Source organism: Anguilla anguilla, chromosome 8 (assembly GCF_013347855.1).
Source record: "Anguilla anguilla isolate fAngAng1 chromosome 8, fAngAng1.pri, whole genome shotgun sequence".
Lineage (NCBI taxonomy): Eukaryota > Metazoa > Chordata > Actinopteri > Anguilliformes > Anguillidae > Anguilla > Anguilla anguilla.
In genome coordinates, this window is record NC_049208.1 from 45,059,972 (window position 1) to 45,076,162 (window position 16,191).

At 40.3% G+C, this 16,191-nt stretch overlaps 1 protein-coding gene across 7 annotated transcripts in view; it reads right to left on the reverse strand.

The window, feature by feature from the left end:
- Positions 1 to 16,191, reverse strand: part of LOC118233205 (ankyrin repeat and IBR domain-containing protein 1-like) — a 252,676-nt gene that overhangs the window by 58,507 nt on the left and 177,978 nt on the right. For all 7 annotated transcript variants that reach the window (XM_035428618.1, XM_035428620.1, XM_035428621.1 and 4 more), the window contains exon 17: positions 10,958 to 11,009. In XM_035428618.1, coding sequence (XP_035284509.1) covers positions 10,958 to 11,009 — 52 coding nt within the window. The remainder of the gene's footprint in view (positions 1 to 10,957; positions 11,010 to 16,191) is intronic.

A 16,191-nucleotide genomic window follows, 5' to 3' on the forward strand; every position in this document is an offset into this window, starting at 1 on the left:
CCCTTGGAACGGAGGCATCCAAAACTGATCCAGGTACAGAATACGTAATATCAACAAAGACCCTAGCATCAGCAGGAAACACCACCAAAGAGCAAAATTCCCTGTTCGACCTGATCGTAAAGTGTCTGGTAGATAATCATGGTAGGGAGAAGGATTTTCTCTTATACCCGAATCCAACAAAAATGGCTGTCTGAGTTCGGCCGGAAACTTGTTTTCCCCTCTGTTTCTCAAGCCAGGGGAATGCTCAAAAGGAAGTTCCTGTGGGGAGCATGGGGAATTGTAATGCCACTTCTCCACAGAGTAAACACACGCTGGAAAATGGCACAGATGTTAGATACATATTGTATATATATCGGGGGGATGTGAAATCACTTGGTAAAATCCTTCTTACATTACATTGTTATGAAATGTTCTACTGCCGTTCCATTTTCAATTTATACCGCTAGTTCCGCGATAGGGGATGAATAAATTAATTACGAAAATAACGTTATTTATCTTAGATAAACATTGCATCGTGTGGCCCCCCCTCGTGGTCGTGTGGCCCCCCTTAGCGGTTGTGGCCCTAAACAACCGCATAGAGCATTTATGCCACGGGCTGGCCCTGTCCAGCAAATTTCAATGCATGATTACTATACATTTGCTTTTATTATAGATTTAAAACAATACATTGAAATTAAAGCCGCAAGCGGCGTTGGGTGGGGTCCAAGCATTGGCTCCATCATGCCCCCTATGGAGCGATTTTAAAATGGCTTGGTCCTCATGATCATATACCTTCACCCAACATATCTACTGAACATCATGATGATTGTATAAAATATTGATGACTTATGGCCAATTTTGTGCGGATGACTTAGTTGCGCCGCCGCAACTAAAAAAGGCATTAGACTATTGTTGTCACAATACCAAAATTTTGACTTTGATACCGATACCAGGTTTAGTATCACGATACTCGATACTGATTCAATACTCGGTACTTAACGAAACTGAAATTACCTTAAGAGAACAGAAAAAATGTCCACAAGTGTTGAACTTGAGCCGCGTTTCCACCAAAATTACCCGGAACTTTTAGTCCCAGGAACTACTTTACCAGGAACTAAAAGGTTCCTTCAGCCCATGGTTGTCTGTGTTTCCACCGCGGTCTAAAGTCCCGCGAAGATTAGGCAAATTAGCCCACTGACGTATGAAAAAGCGACGTTGTTGTCGGTCCATCTATCATATGATTTCTTCTGCAACCCCATACTACCACCGAAGTAGCCTACATTATTTTCTAATAACCGGGACAGCCCGGAGGGGTTTATTCCACTTATATACAACGGGTTACCAACAATGACTATATATGGTTACTTTTGTATTTATTGATTTTTATCGATTTAATCACCTGGAATTGAAATATTCTTCTGCAGCCGTTTGGGCATATTTTACCGTTGTCAAGCAAAAATGTCGTTGGTAGTTTTGTTATAAACTATTTGTTATGCAACAAATAGTATTAAACAGGCCAATAGTCAGATTGTAACTGTTTTATATATCCTCTCAAACACATTCATTATGTTTTTATGCGAACATTCTCTTTCATGTCTTGACATCCGAAGCGACAGAATGCATTCACATTTCCAATATAACTGGCAACAACAGCAGAAAACATGCACACGTTGTAAACAATTTGCTGTTTGATTACTTTCTCATCGTCAATTCTATATAGGCTAATCGCAAAATGACAAGAATAGAACGAAAACTCGGACTTGCGTGAAAATTTAAATTAGTAGTGGTACAGCCACCGTTTGCTTTCCTTCGAAGTTACTGCTAGCCGAGCAGCGAAGTGTGCCCTCCAGATGCGAACCATGCACCATAAATTAGTCCATAGTCTTCCTGTTCTTTTTGTGGAATTGAAGAATGGCAGAGTAAAATTACGGCAGTCTGAAAAAGCTAAAGGTACGATTACTAGAATTAACCTGTTATTTTACCCTGACAAAAAGTGCGGAAGGTGATTTCCAGTTTGCTTTTACTGTATCACCAATGTGAATTACGCAGAACTACCGCATACATCACATAACTGTATCAAACGTTTTGAGTCAATTACAATGGGCTAACAAAGAAAATCCGGAAGAAAATGTTCAGCAACCGAATTAATCCGTTTGAATGTTTTAGTACGTAATATGCTGTCCCAGCACGAATGCTTAGCATTTTATAAAACGAATACTAAAGCAAGAAAAGAACAGAAGAGCACACGTTATAATTCCAAGACGTTGGCAGGCTATAACCAAAAGTAGGCTACTGCGCCGCATAACATACAAGTTTGATTTGAAGTTATTATGAAAATAAATCGGTTTGCGCCTGCATATTTTTAAACATTGCGCCTGAAAATAAACACAAAAAAATGCTGCGAGTACTCGACCAATCAGAAATGTTCAGCGCTGCAAGCTCCACCCAAAAGGTTCCTGTACTTTCGGAAAGTACTACCCCCCGAGCAGGAACTTTTTGGGGGGTAAAATAAAGCCCCCGGAACTAAATTTAGACCCTAGTTCCTGCGGTGGAAACGCGGCTTTATATTTGAATTTTGAGGTTTATTAACAACCTTGAAGTCTGTTCAACATATTAATAAGCATACGCCTATAGTGTTACAACACTAAACAATAGAAAAATATATTAAATATATTTCAAAAATTAAACAATTGTAACCTAAATAATCTTTAAACAGATCTTTCACTTTTAAATAGGTGTAAAAACAGCATATTTTAATAACAATACTATAATAAAATATCTCCAAATTAGAACACCTATTGCTACTGAAGTGAACTGAGTTGAAGCTTGCGCTGTATCAAGGAGTGAGTGCAGAAGCACAAGTCACCTCACTTGGCAACCTTAGTTGCTACTGCCATCTAGCGAAGATTCTGACAAATTACACCTTTCATTCTCTCAATCAGTAATGCGGGAGACACATTTCCCTGGCTTTTACATTTGACACAAAACTACCGAATGTCGGATAATTCTAATACCGAACAGTTTATTTTTTTAAGTACCGAAAAAGTACTGAAGTTTCGGTATACGGTGCAACACTACGTCAGACACATATTCCAATCCATTGCTCAGCTTAGTAGAGAATGCACATTTCAGAGTGCCATATTTCATAATACACATTTCAAATAATAAATACGACATTGAGAAAAAACGAAAAAGATAAAATATCAACTCGCGACCTGTGCGCTGCGCACAGAGCAACCTACCGTTTTATTTATTTAGACATTGGCAGATGAGAAAATTTTCGGTTACGCGGACCTATAAAACGCTATTCCAAATGCAAAATCAGACATGTTATACATCGTTCGAAAGCTTATACTCTCACCTACTGAATAAATGAATTGTCAATCAAGCCAAATTGCACTAAAAAGGGCGACAACGCCGTAAGCAACAGGTGTGGTATTACGCACAGCTATTTTTGAAGATAGCCGATCCAGGCGTCACTAATGCGCGTATATTTCACAAAAGGATTGCCCAAGACAATATATGACCACTCATTCGCAAAAGGGACATCTACGCGTAAAACCAATGGTAAGATTGTATATTTATTCAATGTTCAGTCCCAGATATTGACTGTAGAATGACATGGTATAATTTAAAAATTGTCTCGTTTATTTAGTTATTCAGTGAGCAGCGTTTTCACTGCTGTATTGACATATTTTAGGGCTAATGTCGGGTTTATCTTGTTGCTACGGAATATTACATTACATTACAGGCATTTGGCAGACGCTCTTATCCAGAGCGATGTGCAACAAAGTGTATTATCATAATCAGGAACAAGTGTCGAAAACCAGAGAGAGAAGTACCGTTCCAAGTGCAGGGAACAACCGCATAGTTCAACTTGGACCCTGTAGGTTAAACTGATTAACACTAACACAAACAAGAACAGCAACAACGCAGTCTATGCAAAAATACAAGCAATAGTTAAGACGAGTGCATTAACTAAGTCACCTACGAAACGGCCAACTAGTTACAACCCAAAGCTTACAGTCAATGTAGAGATTAAATTGAGAATACGATTTCTCTCAGCATAATGACGGATTTAAAGACTAAACAAACTCACCCGACATTGTCTTCAAATGGATCCATGACAAAGAAAAGTAAAGATTCGTCCTTTCAAAGCTTTTACTAACAAACTTGTAGTAGCAAAAAATATCAACTCGCCATCTATGCTAACTGCTTCCTACGCTCAGAGTACCATTACATTACATTACATTACAGGCATTTGGCAGACGCTCTTATCCAGAGCGACGTACAACAAAGTGTATAACCATAACCAGGAACAAGTATGACGAAAACCCTAGAGAGAAGTACCGGTCCAAGTGCTGGGAACAACCGCATAGTTCAACTTGGACCCTGAAGGTTAAACTGATTAACACTAACAACGAGAACGGCAACAACGCAGTCTATGGAAAAAATACAAGTAGTCATTAAGACAGTTAATGCACCTAAGTCACCTACGAAACAGCTGCCTAGTTACAACCCTAAGCTTACAGTCATTTACAGGGGGGTAGGGAGGGATGGGGAGAGGTGCAGCCTGAAGAGGTGAGTCTTCAGTCGTCGTTTGAAATGGGTCAGTGTCTCAGCTGTTCTGACCTCCACAGGGAGGTCATTCCACCATCGTGGGGCCAGAACAGACAGGAGACATGTTCTGGAAGTGCAGGTGCGAAGAGGGGGAGGTGCTAGGCGTCCTGAGGTAGCAGAACGGAGGGATCTGGCTGGCATGTAGGGTTTGAATATCTTGTGGATGTATGCTGGGGCTGATCCCTTGACTGCCTGGTATGCTAGGACCAATGTTTTAAATTTGATGCGAGCTATAACAGGCAGCCAGTGGAGGGTAGTGAGCAGGGGAGTGACGTGGGAGTTTCTGGGGAGGTTGAAGACCAGACGAGCCGCAGCAGTCTGAATGAGTTGCAGGGGTCTGGTGGCAGATGCCGGTAGTCCAGCCAGAAGAGAGTTGCAGTAGTCCAGGTGGGATAGAACCATTGCTTGGACCAGGAGCTGGGTTGAGTAGGTGGTGAGAAAGGGGCGGATTCTGCGGTATTATTTATTTAGACATTGGTAGAGTACAGCATAAATTGCGTCTTTTGTTTATATTCAATATTAGTAATTGCAGCGAGAAACTGCAGCTGTAGACACAAGATAGTCTGTTATGTTATGGTAGCAACGGAATGAGGCGGACTATATATGTATTGCCGTCATTGTTTCATATACCAGTGGGTTTTAGCGCGTTTGCACAGAAACTCAGAACCTATCAATAAAATGGTTTAGCTATTTCTCAGCATAATGACTGATTCAACGACTAAACGAACTCACCCGATACTGTCTTCAAATGGATCCATGCCAAAGAAAAGTAATTATTCATCCTCTCAAAAAGCTTTTACTAACAAACTTTTGGTAGCCTAGCATGCACTCTGGGTGGCACTGTCTTCCATTGCTTCCCCGACGGTCACAGACCCTCCCCTCACTGATAAAAACTAGACCCTACGGTGTCGTATTACTTGCGTCGCCATGGATGTCGCTTGCTGTAAAGAAGTTTACTAGATGTCGTAACACTTAGATTTGGAGCTCCAGCTCTTCCACACCCCAACTAATAAAAAAGTCCAAATGGCGGACAAACAATATGGACATAGGTGCTCCCAAAAGCAAAGTTGTAGAGCACATTCAGATGCATCGGTCGATTAAGTTTTGTGTTGATCTGACTTATGGTGTAGGAGTTACGGCCTTTTAAAGTATGACCCATTGTTATAGCGCCACCATCTGGCCGACATAGGTGATTTGTAGTGACTGAATAGTGGGGAGCCATAGGAACCCACCTACCAAATTTGGTTAGTCTGCAACTTATGGTTGCTGAGCCTCAGACACTTTTAGCGGAGAAAAATAATAAGAATAATAATCCTAATCCCACCAGTTTCGCTGCTTGGACCCCTAATAATCCTAACAAATACAATAGGGTTCCACCAGCTTCGCTGCTTGGACCCCTAATAATCCTAACAAATACAATAGGGTTCCACCAGCTTCGCTGCTTGGACCCCTAATTAACATAATAATAATATAAAACTGAACATGGTGCATGCAAAGCGTTTGGTTACCCTGTCAGTGAGATGGGTATTATTTATTATGCATATATTTTGAAATTTTTATTTGAAATACAAAATACTATTTTTTTAATTTGTATTTTATGATGCAGAAAAAATGTAATTTGTATCAAAATGCTTTAGTGGTCCGCATTTTTGTTTAAAAAAAAAAAAAAACTATTCCCACCCATCGTCTACTCATGCCGTCATGCGCATTTTTGGCCTTTCTAATGTCGCTTTGGTTTTTAAGAAATGTAACTTTTTTCCATTATCTCTTTTAACATGTCGCTGTACGTCAGAGCTAGTGTGGGAATGGCTAGGCCTACATATTTGTGTTTTTTTCTTGTTCAAACCTAGTATAACCTTAACTCAAGATTATGACCATTAGACTTTCTGCAATAAGCAGCGGCTAGCTAGTTAGCCAGCTATTGCTTATTGTAGAAAGTTTAATGGTCATAAATTACTTCCTGATGTTGACTTGCTTAGTCAATGAGGACTGGACAACAGCCAGTTAGATTCTGTGGGTTCCAGCTCTGCTTTTCCTGTGATTGAACCTCAGCTGCTTTTTTGGCATTAATAATGGGCGGAATGGCTCAAATGTGCGATCTGCCTAGTTTGCTTAATTCGCTACAGTATTGTTTCTCATTGCCCCACCGTTTGTCAAATACATTTTCATCTTTCATTTCTAAAGGAGGCAACATTAGCCTACTGAGGGCAAGGGCTGTCAGGAATCATAAGAACACTGATTTCATGAAGAAATTATTATTTCTCTTCAGGGGCGGTTTTAGTGATTTGGAGGCCCCAGGCAAAGACCAATGTGAGGCCCTTCTCCATTTTGCTTAACGCAATCATAGCTAGTGAACAAAAACTATTTGGAGGCAGCTCTTTTCAGTTAACAAAGCCACAGAACTAAATGACAGACCCAAATGAGAATTCTAACTGAAGAACTTCAAATGACCTGAGTCAGTTAGAAGAAGACAATATGGCAAAAAAAAAAGATTATAAGTATATAATCTTTAATTCTTTCAAGACAAAAGTATAGTACATGCTTTTTGATAAAGCATTTGAACATCCACTATTCTCTAGGGGTAAAAGTCCCGGTCTGAGTGGGTGTCTGGTTTGTGGTGGGCTGCTGCTGTCTGTCGGTGTCGCCTCTGACACTTTCCTCCCACACTGTAGCTAGTTCACTGCAACCAGCAGACACAGCGCTAGAAGTTGTAGTAAGTGCGGTGGGTGCACAACAGGCTGAAGCACTAGTAAGGCTGCTAACGTTAGCTAGCTCAGCTTCTTCAACTAATGTTACACCTGTTGTAACGTCAGCTAGAGTCAGAGCACCTATTATCAACCAACTTCGTTCGACAGACAGGAAAACATAAACTGATTTGCAACTATATGAAAAATAGGCAAAATATCGGTAACAACCTGTACCTAGTTATGTAGGGAAAATGTCCTCGTTATCCTCCAGTGGTTATTTTTTTTAAGTACTTGCACAATTTTTTTATGTGCCGGCAAATAACTCAGAGGTGGTCCAGCACTAGCTTTTGGTTGCTAAGGGGACGTGTATCGACCACCCCATATAAATGAATGGAACTTACATTTGCTAGCATACTGTATAAGTGTCCTGTCTTGTGTATTTGAGGTTAATATGAGAAAGGGTGGTCGCTATCAGCATGTCTAGGAATTCGTACATATTCACTGTTGTAACTCAAGTCGCATGACGCAAAATAGCCGTTAGGAAAGCAGTTTGAAATTATGAAGCAACGTCTGCGCCATTGGATTTAATGGGTCACGATGAGATAATTCCGAGCGTGTTGCTGGTCTTAAAGTTGATATAGTAAATAAGGCTGTATTCATGTTACTAAATGTATATGTATGAAGTTGGTTTTTTACATTTAGACAATTTATTATGTGTATTTTTACAGGACTTACATTTAAATAGGTAACAATGTCCAGTTCTAATAAATACAAAGTAAATACACTAGGTATAATAGGTGCTCTCACTCTACTTGTTTGCTCCTCCGTCGTGGAGTCTCTGGCTGTTTTATTAGAATGAAAAAATTTTGTCAGTTTAGGCAGACTTTCCTTAAACTGGGCATCTTCCTTCTTCCTCTCTCAAATCCACTTTGAAAACGCTTCATGGTAACATAGTGACTCTCTGCCTCTGATGGCAACTCAAATTTCTACATCATTGATTAGGCACAAATGCAGGGAGGTCAAGGTGGAACAGTCCATTAAATGTGAAATGTGGGTGATAATAAATATTGGCAAATATAGATATTTAATTGGATAGGCCCACATTTACATGTAGATAGATTTATTTTTATCTATTACACATTATCATTCCATTGGACTGACAAGAAAGGAAGAATGTTTCATAAAAATAAAAAAAAGGAAACACAAATTCACGAGGCCCCTTTGGCGAACGAGGCCCCAAGCAATTGCCTACCTATGACCTATGGTAAAACCGCCTATGTTTCTCTTGTAGAGTAGAGCAGTTACCAATCAATGTAAAATGTAGGGGAGAAGCAGCGCAAACGAAAGCGCAGCATGCTGAAACATGGACAAAAGGACATTTTACATAGTTGCACCAGAGCAAGAATTATGTGGTACACTTATGCATTAGAGCAAAGCACTTCTTCTGCGTGAGTGGTGGGATGATTTAAAAACTTTATCAAGAGACACTGACAACATTTTTAGCACCATACAAGTATTTGTTTCACTAGTGTTTTCGATCGGTTAATGATGTGTGTACGGCACTGACTCCCGACATATGTCCTTTAAAACTATGATAAAAACAAACAAATACTTTATTAATAACTATTCAAGTACAAATGTTTTGTCATAAACTGAATGATTAGTTTACAAGCTATCGGCAGTCTGCTTCAAAAGCGTAAGTGACATGAAATCTCAATGTACCAAACACAGTTTGAGAATAACAGCAGGTTTTGTATTGCCTGTAGAACAATGTTTATATATTGCAAAGTCTGTAACAGTAAATAGCGGTAGAATATATAAGTAGCTAGTAACATTCATATTTTATTACATAAAAGACATGTAACCTATTAGAATAGCGGTTTTCACGTTGGATTCACGTCATCCTCGATCGAGTCCATCGCATGGAAACACTGCATGAAAATAAAATTCCTCATCTCAAGAAAGTGCACTTTCACCTCCTGAACCGTCATCTTTCTCAATAGAATGAAATATGACTTGAACTGTTTTAATCAAAATCTCTCGTGTGGTTTTGTTCATCCACTGGGGAGACTGCTTCTTCAACTTTCCTTACCTTAGGAATAAATTTACTTTGTGCCGCAAGAATAAGCCTTTTGAACCAGCCCCACTTTTCATTCAGTCTTGCAATCAAGATGCACCCAGTCTAAAATCCTTACATTTTTTTGATTCATGTTAAAATTGGCTCATCTAAAATAAAAAAATTCTGGCTGTGGAGGAGGTGTTGTTAGTTTGCCAAAATATATCAAAACTAACTGCAGAATGATCACTAGTCCCAAGTGGCTCGATTATCTCTATGAGGAAAATTCTGTCAGGATAATTACATAGCAGCAGATTCAAAATTGATTTTGAAGGGAGAAGAGTTTTCTCTAGCATAACTAGAATTACGGTGCCACACAAAGTGCCACTCTAAATTCCTAGGCCTTGCAGCAGGGTCCCACTGTCTCCAAGCCACAAACCTACCAAGGACAACAAGTTTGAAATATAGCTTATTAGTGTATCTATGCGTGTGTGTGTCTCTTTTCTCTGTCTTTTTACATTTTCTAGAAACCAAAACTGGGGGGCTTGGTCTTTCACCTCATTCCCCCCCCCCCATTTCCCTCTTGTAGGCCGACTGAGAAAATGTGCAAAAAAAAGGTCATTTACAACATACAAAATTCTTCCTCACCTTTTCCTTTTCTGGTCATCAATTGCCAATTTATAGTGGGGTAATCAAAGTCACCCATAATAATGAAGGCAAACTATCTAACCACAATTATATTTTGCAACCACACTAAAAAAACTCTGGTCAGCAAGAAGGTGGCTGAATTGGCTAACCGGCTAGTTTTCTAGCTGTCTTAATGTCTTACCTTACTTATAACATGGGTTTTAAAAACGAATATCAAATACATATTTTATACATATTTTTTTATACAATCTTGTAACAAACTTCTCCAAACTCCACCAGACGCCTTCCTCTCTCACTCTCCACCATAAACAGGAAGTTTGTTTCAGACACAGGCAATCAAGCAAGAGCAGCAGAGCCAACAGCCAGAGTAACAGAGCACCCCCTAAAAATAATGTAGCCTATATAAAATGTTTTTCCATTTTATATAGGCTACAAAAACAAAAAATTGTTTTTTTTTTCAAAAAACAAACTTTTTTTTTCAGTTTTAGCCTTGAAAAAAAAATTAAAATATGACATTTCAAATGTTGTTCTTCTTTAGATTGAATTCCCATTGAGAAATGAAAAAATCATACTTAACATATTTTCAGATGTGTGCACTTCCTTTTAATGAATGTTGTGTTGTGTGGTTTTATAAATGACTCATTTTCATTGCCATTTTTATTTTTAAATTTTCAAATTTGAAAGTATAAATTTCTTGATATGAACAATATTAATAATGGCTTTAGAAATACCTGCCGCTGGCTAACTGAATTTTGACAGTGCTCTTCTCCAAGTACTGGTTGATTCTTCTGGATCATTAGGTCAGACCTGACTAAGACTGAGTGACCTTCAGTCACCAACACTGCTAGGTAACTCAAACATGCACTTACAATAGTAACAGTCATTTGAGTCGTATACTTTCTTCAGAGAAAATCAAAGGAGTCTTGCCATTTGATAGAAAACACAATGAAATTATATCTATAGTTACCTCAGGAGAAGCGAAGCCTAAGTACTCCCAGTCCCATGTCCCACCGGCAAAACTGAAAATACAAAAAATAATGCACATCATCAATTACTGTCTAGAGGAACATGTGGCACATAGGGCAGCTTGTGATTGTTATCTCACAGTAACTCCCCCATGTGGTCAGGGGTCCAATTCCCTACAATGGCACTAAAAGTTTCTATTTCTATTATGTGGGAAGTCTAAGGTATCTAAGTATCACTTCTTACTATTTTATGAATGATTTATTGTTAAAAGTTTTATAATTACCAAATGTGGCTGCCATATTGTGGTCCAATCATATGTTATAGGTATGACCACAGACATATGGTTTTATTCAGGAATTTGCAGAATTTATTCATCATTTAGTTGTAAGTAACTTTATTACCACTTTGAAAGTACAGATGACTGCTACTTGATACAATTTTGGAATTAATAGATTTTACACAAAACATTAGCTCCACACATTATCTAATTACTTTGGAAGTACAATTCAATGGTCATTAAATGAAATACAGACAGCATATAAAACACACAATTACTAAATTAAATGCTGATCAAAGTATTTCATAAAAATTTCATTGAATACTTTGACTTAGCTGCCTCAACTAGTTGCCTGGTGCTAACAGATGAGAGAGGAATATAACTGGCAGATGAGAGAGTAATATAATTTTGATTCTGTCAAAGATCACGGTTATCTCTGGATGTGCCCCCACAACCTTATTTTATTCCTTTTTAACTTGTTGGTGCAATCCACTAGAGGCCATGACCGTGGCGTCCTGAGATGACATCATGACATCATGTTCAGTTAAGCTACTACAGGCGACACAAAAATACACATTTAATGTAATTATGAGATCACTTAACAATAAATGTCCACAGACTACCAAGCCATCACAAATGAGCAGTTTTGATATATTTCTTTGCTAACTATTTGCCGGGCTGGGCCAACGTTAGCGGTTTTCATTACTTTTTAGTAGGAAAACCATATGGTTAACTGCTAGCTACCTCAGTTCCTAACAGTAGCTGGTGCTTGTTGGAATGGTCAACACACAATGTTAGAAGAGTAATTATTTGCTAAGTGTAGAAAATGAGCTGGGATCTTTTTTAATAGCTTAAAAACAAGCCTGAAAGGAGTTTTTCCGGTTCCGCCACTGAGAGGATGACAGCTTAATTTTCAAGCTCCCCGATGGTTTTGTGAAATAACCCCAAAAAAACTTTAGTTTTGTCAATCCCAGTGAATATTTTGTTTAATAACGTAGAAAGGGGTTACTACTAGAAGTAGGACAACCATGAACCTGATAGAAAACGAACCAGAATTGAGGCAAGGCAGCCGAAGCAGCTCTCCGGGCTCGTACCCACATGGCAAGGATGGCCCCGAAGTTAGCCTGCGAGGTATTCAGGTATAAACTCCGGGAGTTCAGAAGAGACAACAAGGTACAGTTCTCCAACATTAAACAAGAACTGGAGAGAAAATGACAGACTGGACGAGGCAGAGGGGAGAATTGATGAAACGGAGACTGTGCTTCAAGCAATATCAATGTTAATCAAGCGGCTAACGCAGCGCCAGGCTAAACTGGAAACCAGGAGGGTCGAGCACGGAGAGATAATTTAAGGATTTATGGAATACCTGAAGATAAAGAGGGCACCGATATGGTTGGTTTTCTGGATAACTTGTTGAAAAGCGCGTTCGACTTTCCCCTTGACAGGGAGCTCAGAATTGAGCGAGCACACTGAGCACTGGCACCGAAATCCAACAGCAGGCAAAGCCCCGATCTATAGTGGTCAAGTTCGGGAGCTACCGAATGAAAGAAGAGGTGCTCCGGAAAGCATGGCAGAAAAAAGAAGTGTTCTGCAACAATGTTCACTTCTACGTTGACCATGACTTCCCCCTCAGAGTGCAGAAATGTGATGAATGCTCTGAACCCAAGAAAGTTCTGAAAGAAAAACAAATGAAGTTCCAGACGCCGTATCCTGCAAGAATGCGGGTCGTCTGATGACGTCACCTGGCCATTCCAGGATGCTGCAGAGGCGACGAGGGACATGGTTTCACGAGGGTTTCCAGTTACTGTGGTGAGGTCCTCCTCTGCTTCGGACCAAGAGGAGATTCAGCTCCTGTCTACTTGGCAGGTGGCGGGGAGACGGCGCGACCGGGGTGGAGATGAGGAACTCGATGCAGCGGGCGGCTGCACACAATCCAAGAAAAACCACCGCTCAAAATATAAGGAAAAACTTCAGGAATTCAGAAGGTCCCCCATGGCAGAAGACTGATGGTTCGCAGTCGTCTCGCAAATGCAGATAAGTTTTGATTCCCGAGTGATACACTTCATCTTGGTTTCTTGTCCAGAAGACTGCCATGCAGTTTTACATACATATGATTCCTACAGTTCTATTTTCTATCTAATTAAAGGAGTCGGGACTTGTCAATTGACGAGTTATCCTCGATTTGTTTTATTTTAACTTTATTTGGACTTTGGCTAGCATGCGACCACATTTAACCCTCTGGGGTCGAGAGCTCCGCCGGCGGAGCTCGACAAGATGAAATTAACTTTCGTTTCTATTTGGATGATTAACTTCATGTGCTGTTATCATACAGACGCAACAAAAACATTGACAGAAACCTTAGAATCGCGACTTTCCAATGCGCCCATTGGCAAATAATATGAATTGTTTTAAAAGTTTTAAATTTGATTAATTAGACCATGTATGCTTCGTTAAACTTTACTCATTACTATGTGAATTTCGCTCAGCAGGAAGTCCGCCCAAATCGCAATCACATGTTAACAACAGTATAATTACTCTCCATAGAAGGAGACTAAAGGAGGGGCGATGCGAGATCCATGTGAGAAATGCCAAGTCTGCGAAAGCGGGATAGAATGTCAAAGTGTTGCCGAATTCACTTCTTTTGAGGTGTTTGTTTAATTTTGGAAAATGGTCCGTCCGCAAGCCGACACTGATGAAGAGCGGTGTCATTTCAAACAGCGAACTGATCCAGCTGAGGATCAACTTCATGCGTAAGTATATTTCTTATGATCATATTGGTAAATATGTGTACTGTATTGCAACGTATCTGTGTGTTTGTAGGAATATCCAGCAATATGCGCGTTTGTAAATTCCCACACTACGAACGATTCGAACAATTGCATCATAAAATTATAGGCTAGGCTCTCTGCGTCTGGTTGTGTTAGAAGTATCAGGTAGACTGTATGTTTTTCGATCATATTCGTAATAAATAGCTCATGCCTGGTGTGTAGTGGCGTGGCTAGGATTCTAAAACGGATGTCCTTGCACAATCGATATCAGCATACTCTAAGTAAGTTTGGGAAATAGCAATAAAATAACCACTTAGCTAAACAGACCTAGCCTACTTCAGATTGAGGCATAGTTATTGATGAGTTGCGCGTAGTTGAGTTGGAATATCAGTGTTTATTTAGTTTAGCTAATGTTGTAGCTTGCATTATTTGTAAATGTGTGCTGTATTACATTCTCTGTGTGTTTGTAGGAATATTCACTAATATGCGCGCTTGTAAATTCCCACACTACGAACGATTCTAACCATTGCTTCTCAAAATTATAGGCTACCTCTCTGCGTCTGGTTGTTTGTTTGGTTCTTTGTTTGTATATGATGTAACCATGTCACATTTCTTAAGTTTTGTTTTCGTTAGTTAGTGGTTTGCCCCTTTTTTGTAAAGCACATTTAATTTTCACCTGTTGAAGGATAAATAAGGATAAATAAAGTTTGATTTGATGTCACATTTCCTAACTATTTTGTTTTTATTATATTTACAGAGATGCTGATCAGGAAACATGGCCTAGTTCACCACTAGCTAAGAGGCCAGGCAGGCGTTGCAAGAGTACACCAGTCTCATCTTCCATGCAGTTTACTTCAATAAATGTCTAAAATCAAAAGATGTCTTTGTTTCTGTCTTCTAAATGGCTCACTGAGTCTTTGTCTTAGTGGTGGGGAGGCATGCGGCCAGGTGTTAATAGCCTACTTAGCTGGCAAGTCCTCCTTCCCAATGCATATTCATTACAGAAAGGCCATTTGCCCTCCCATTCTCACCTGTTGTTGAAAAATAGTAGTCACAACACTAACTTTTAGCAATTTATTTTATATTTCTCATTGGATTTGCTAAAATATTTTGTCATATTTTGATACCCAAGACCTTGATGAACACATTTCAGTGACCAAAAGTCTTAGTCACAATCAGAACAACCTGCTAGACCCTCACCAGTCTGGCTTCCGATCTGGGCACTCAACAGAGACTGCACTCCTAGCTGTGACGGAGGCACTTGCCACTGCAAGAGCCTCACGCCTTTCCTCTGTCCTGATCCTTCTTGACCTGTCTGCAGCTTTTGACACGGTCAACCATAAAATACTCCTCTCCACCTTGGCTGGGATGGGAATTGCCGGGACTGCCCTGTCTTGGTTCGCTTCCTATCTTACAGATAGGACCTACCAGGTCACCTGGAAGGGGTCTGCCTCTGCTTCTCATCCACTTGTTACGGGAGTGCCGCAGGGATCTGTACTGGGTCCTCTGCTGTTCTCCTTATACACCAGATCTCTTGGTTCAGTCATTAATTCACATGGTTTTTCCTATCATTGTTATGCAGATGACACACAACTCTTCTTTTCTTTCCCCCCCTCGGCCACACTGGTCAATGATAAGATCTCTTCCTGCCTGGCTGACATCTCCACCTGGATGGCCAGCCACCATCTGAAGCTCAACCTCAACAAAACTGAGCTGCTCTTCTTCCCGCACAAGACCTCCTTGCTTCGTGAACTCTCAATCACGGTTGATGGCACCACAGTGACTGCCTCTCACTCTGCCAAGAGCTTGGGGGTGGTCCTGGATGACCAACTGGACCTCAAGGAGCACATCAAGGCAACATCAAGGTCCTGCAGATTCCTCCTATACAACATCAGGAGGATTCGACCATACCTGACGACGCACTCCACCCAGCTGCTCGTCCAGGCTACGGTGACCTCTCGCCTTGATTACTGCAACTCTCTCCTTGCAAACCTGCCAGCTTGTGCCATACAGCCACTACAGATGATTCAGAACGCCGCTGCCCGGCTCATCTACAACCTCCCCAAATTCTCCCACGTCACTCCTCTGCTGCGATCGCTTCACTGGCTACCGGTCGCTGCCAGGATCCGATTCAAAGCCCTGACCCTTGCCTACACTGCCGCCAACAGGACAGCCCCCATCTACTTGCAG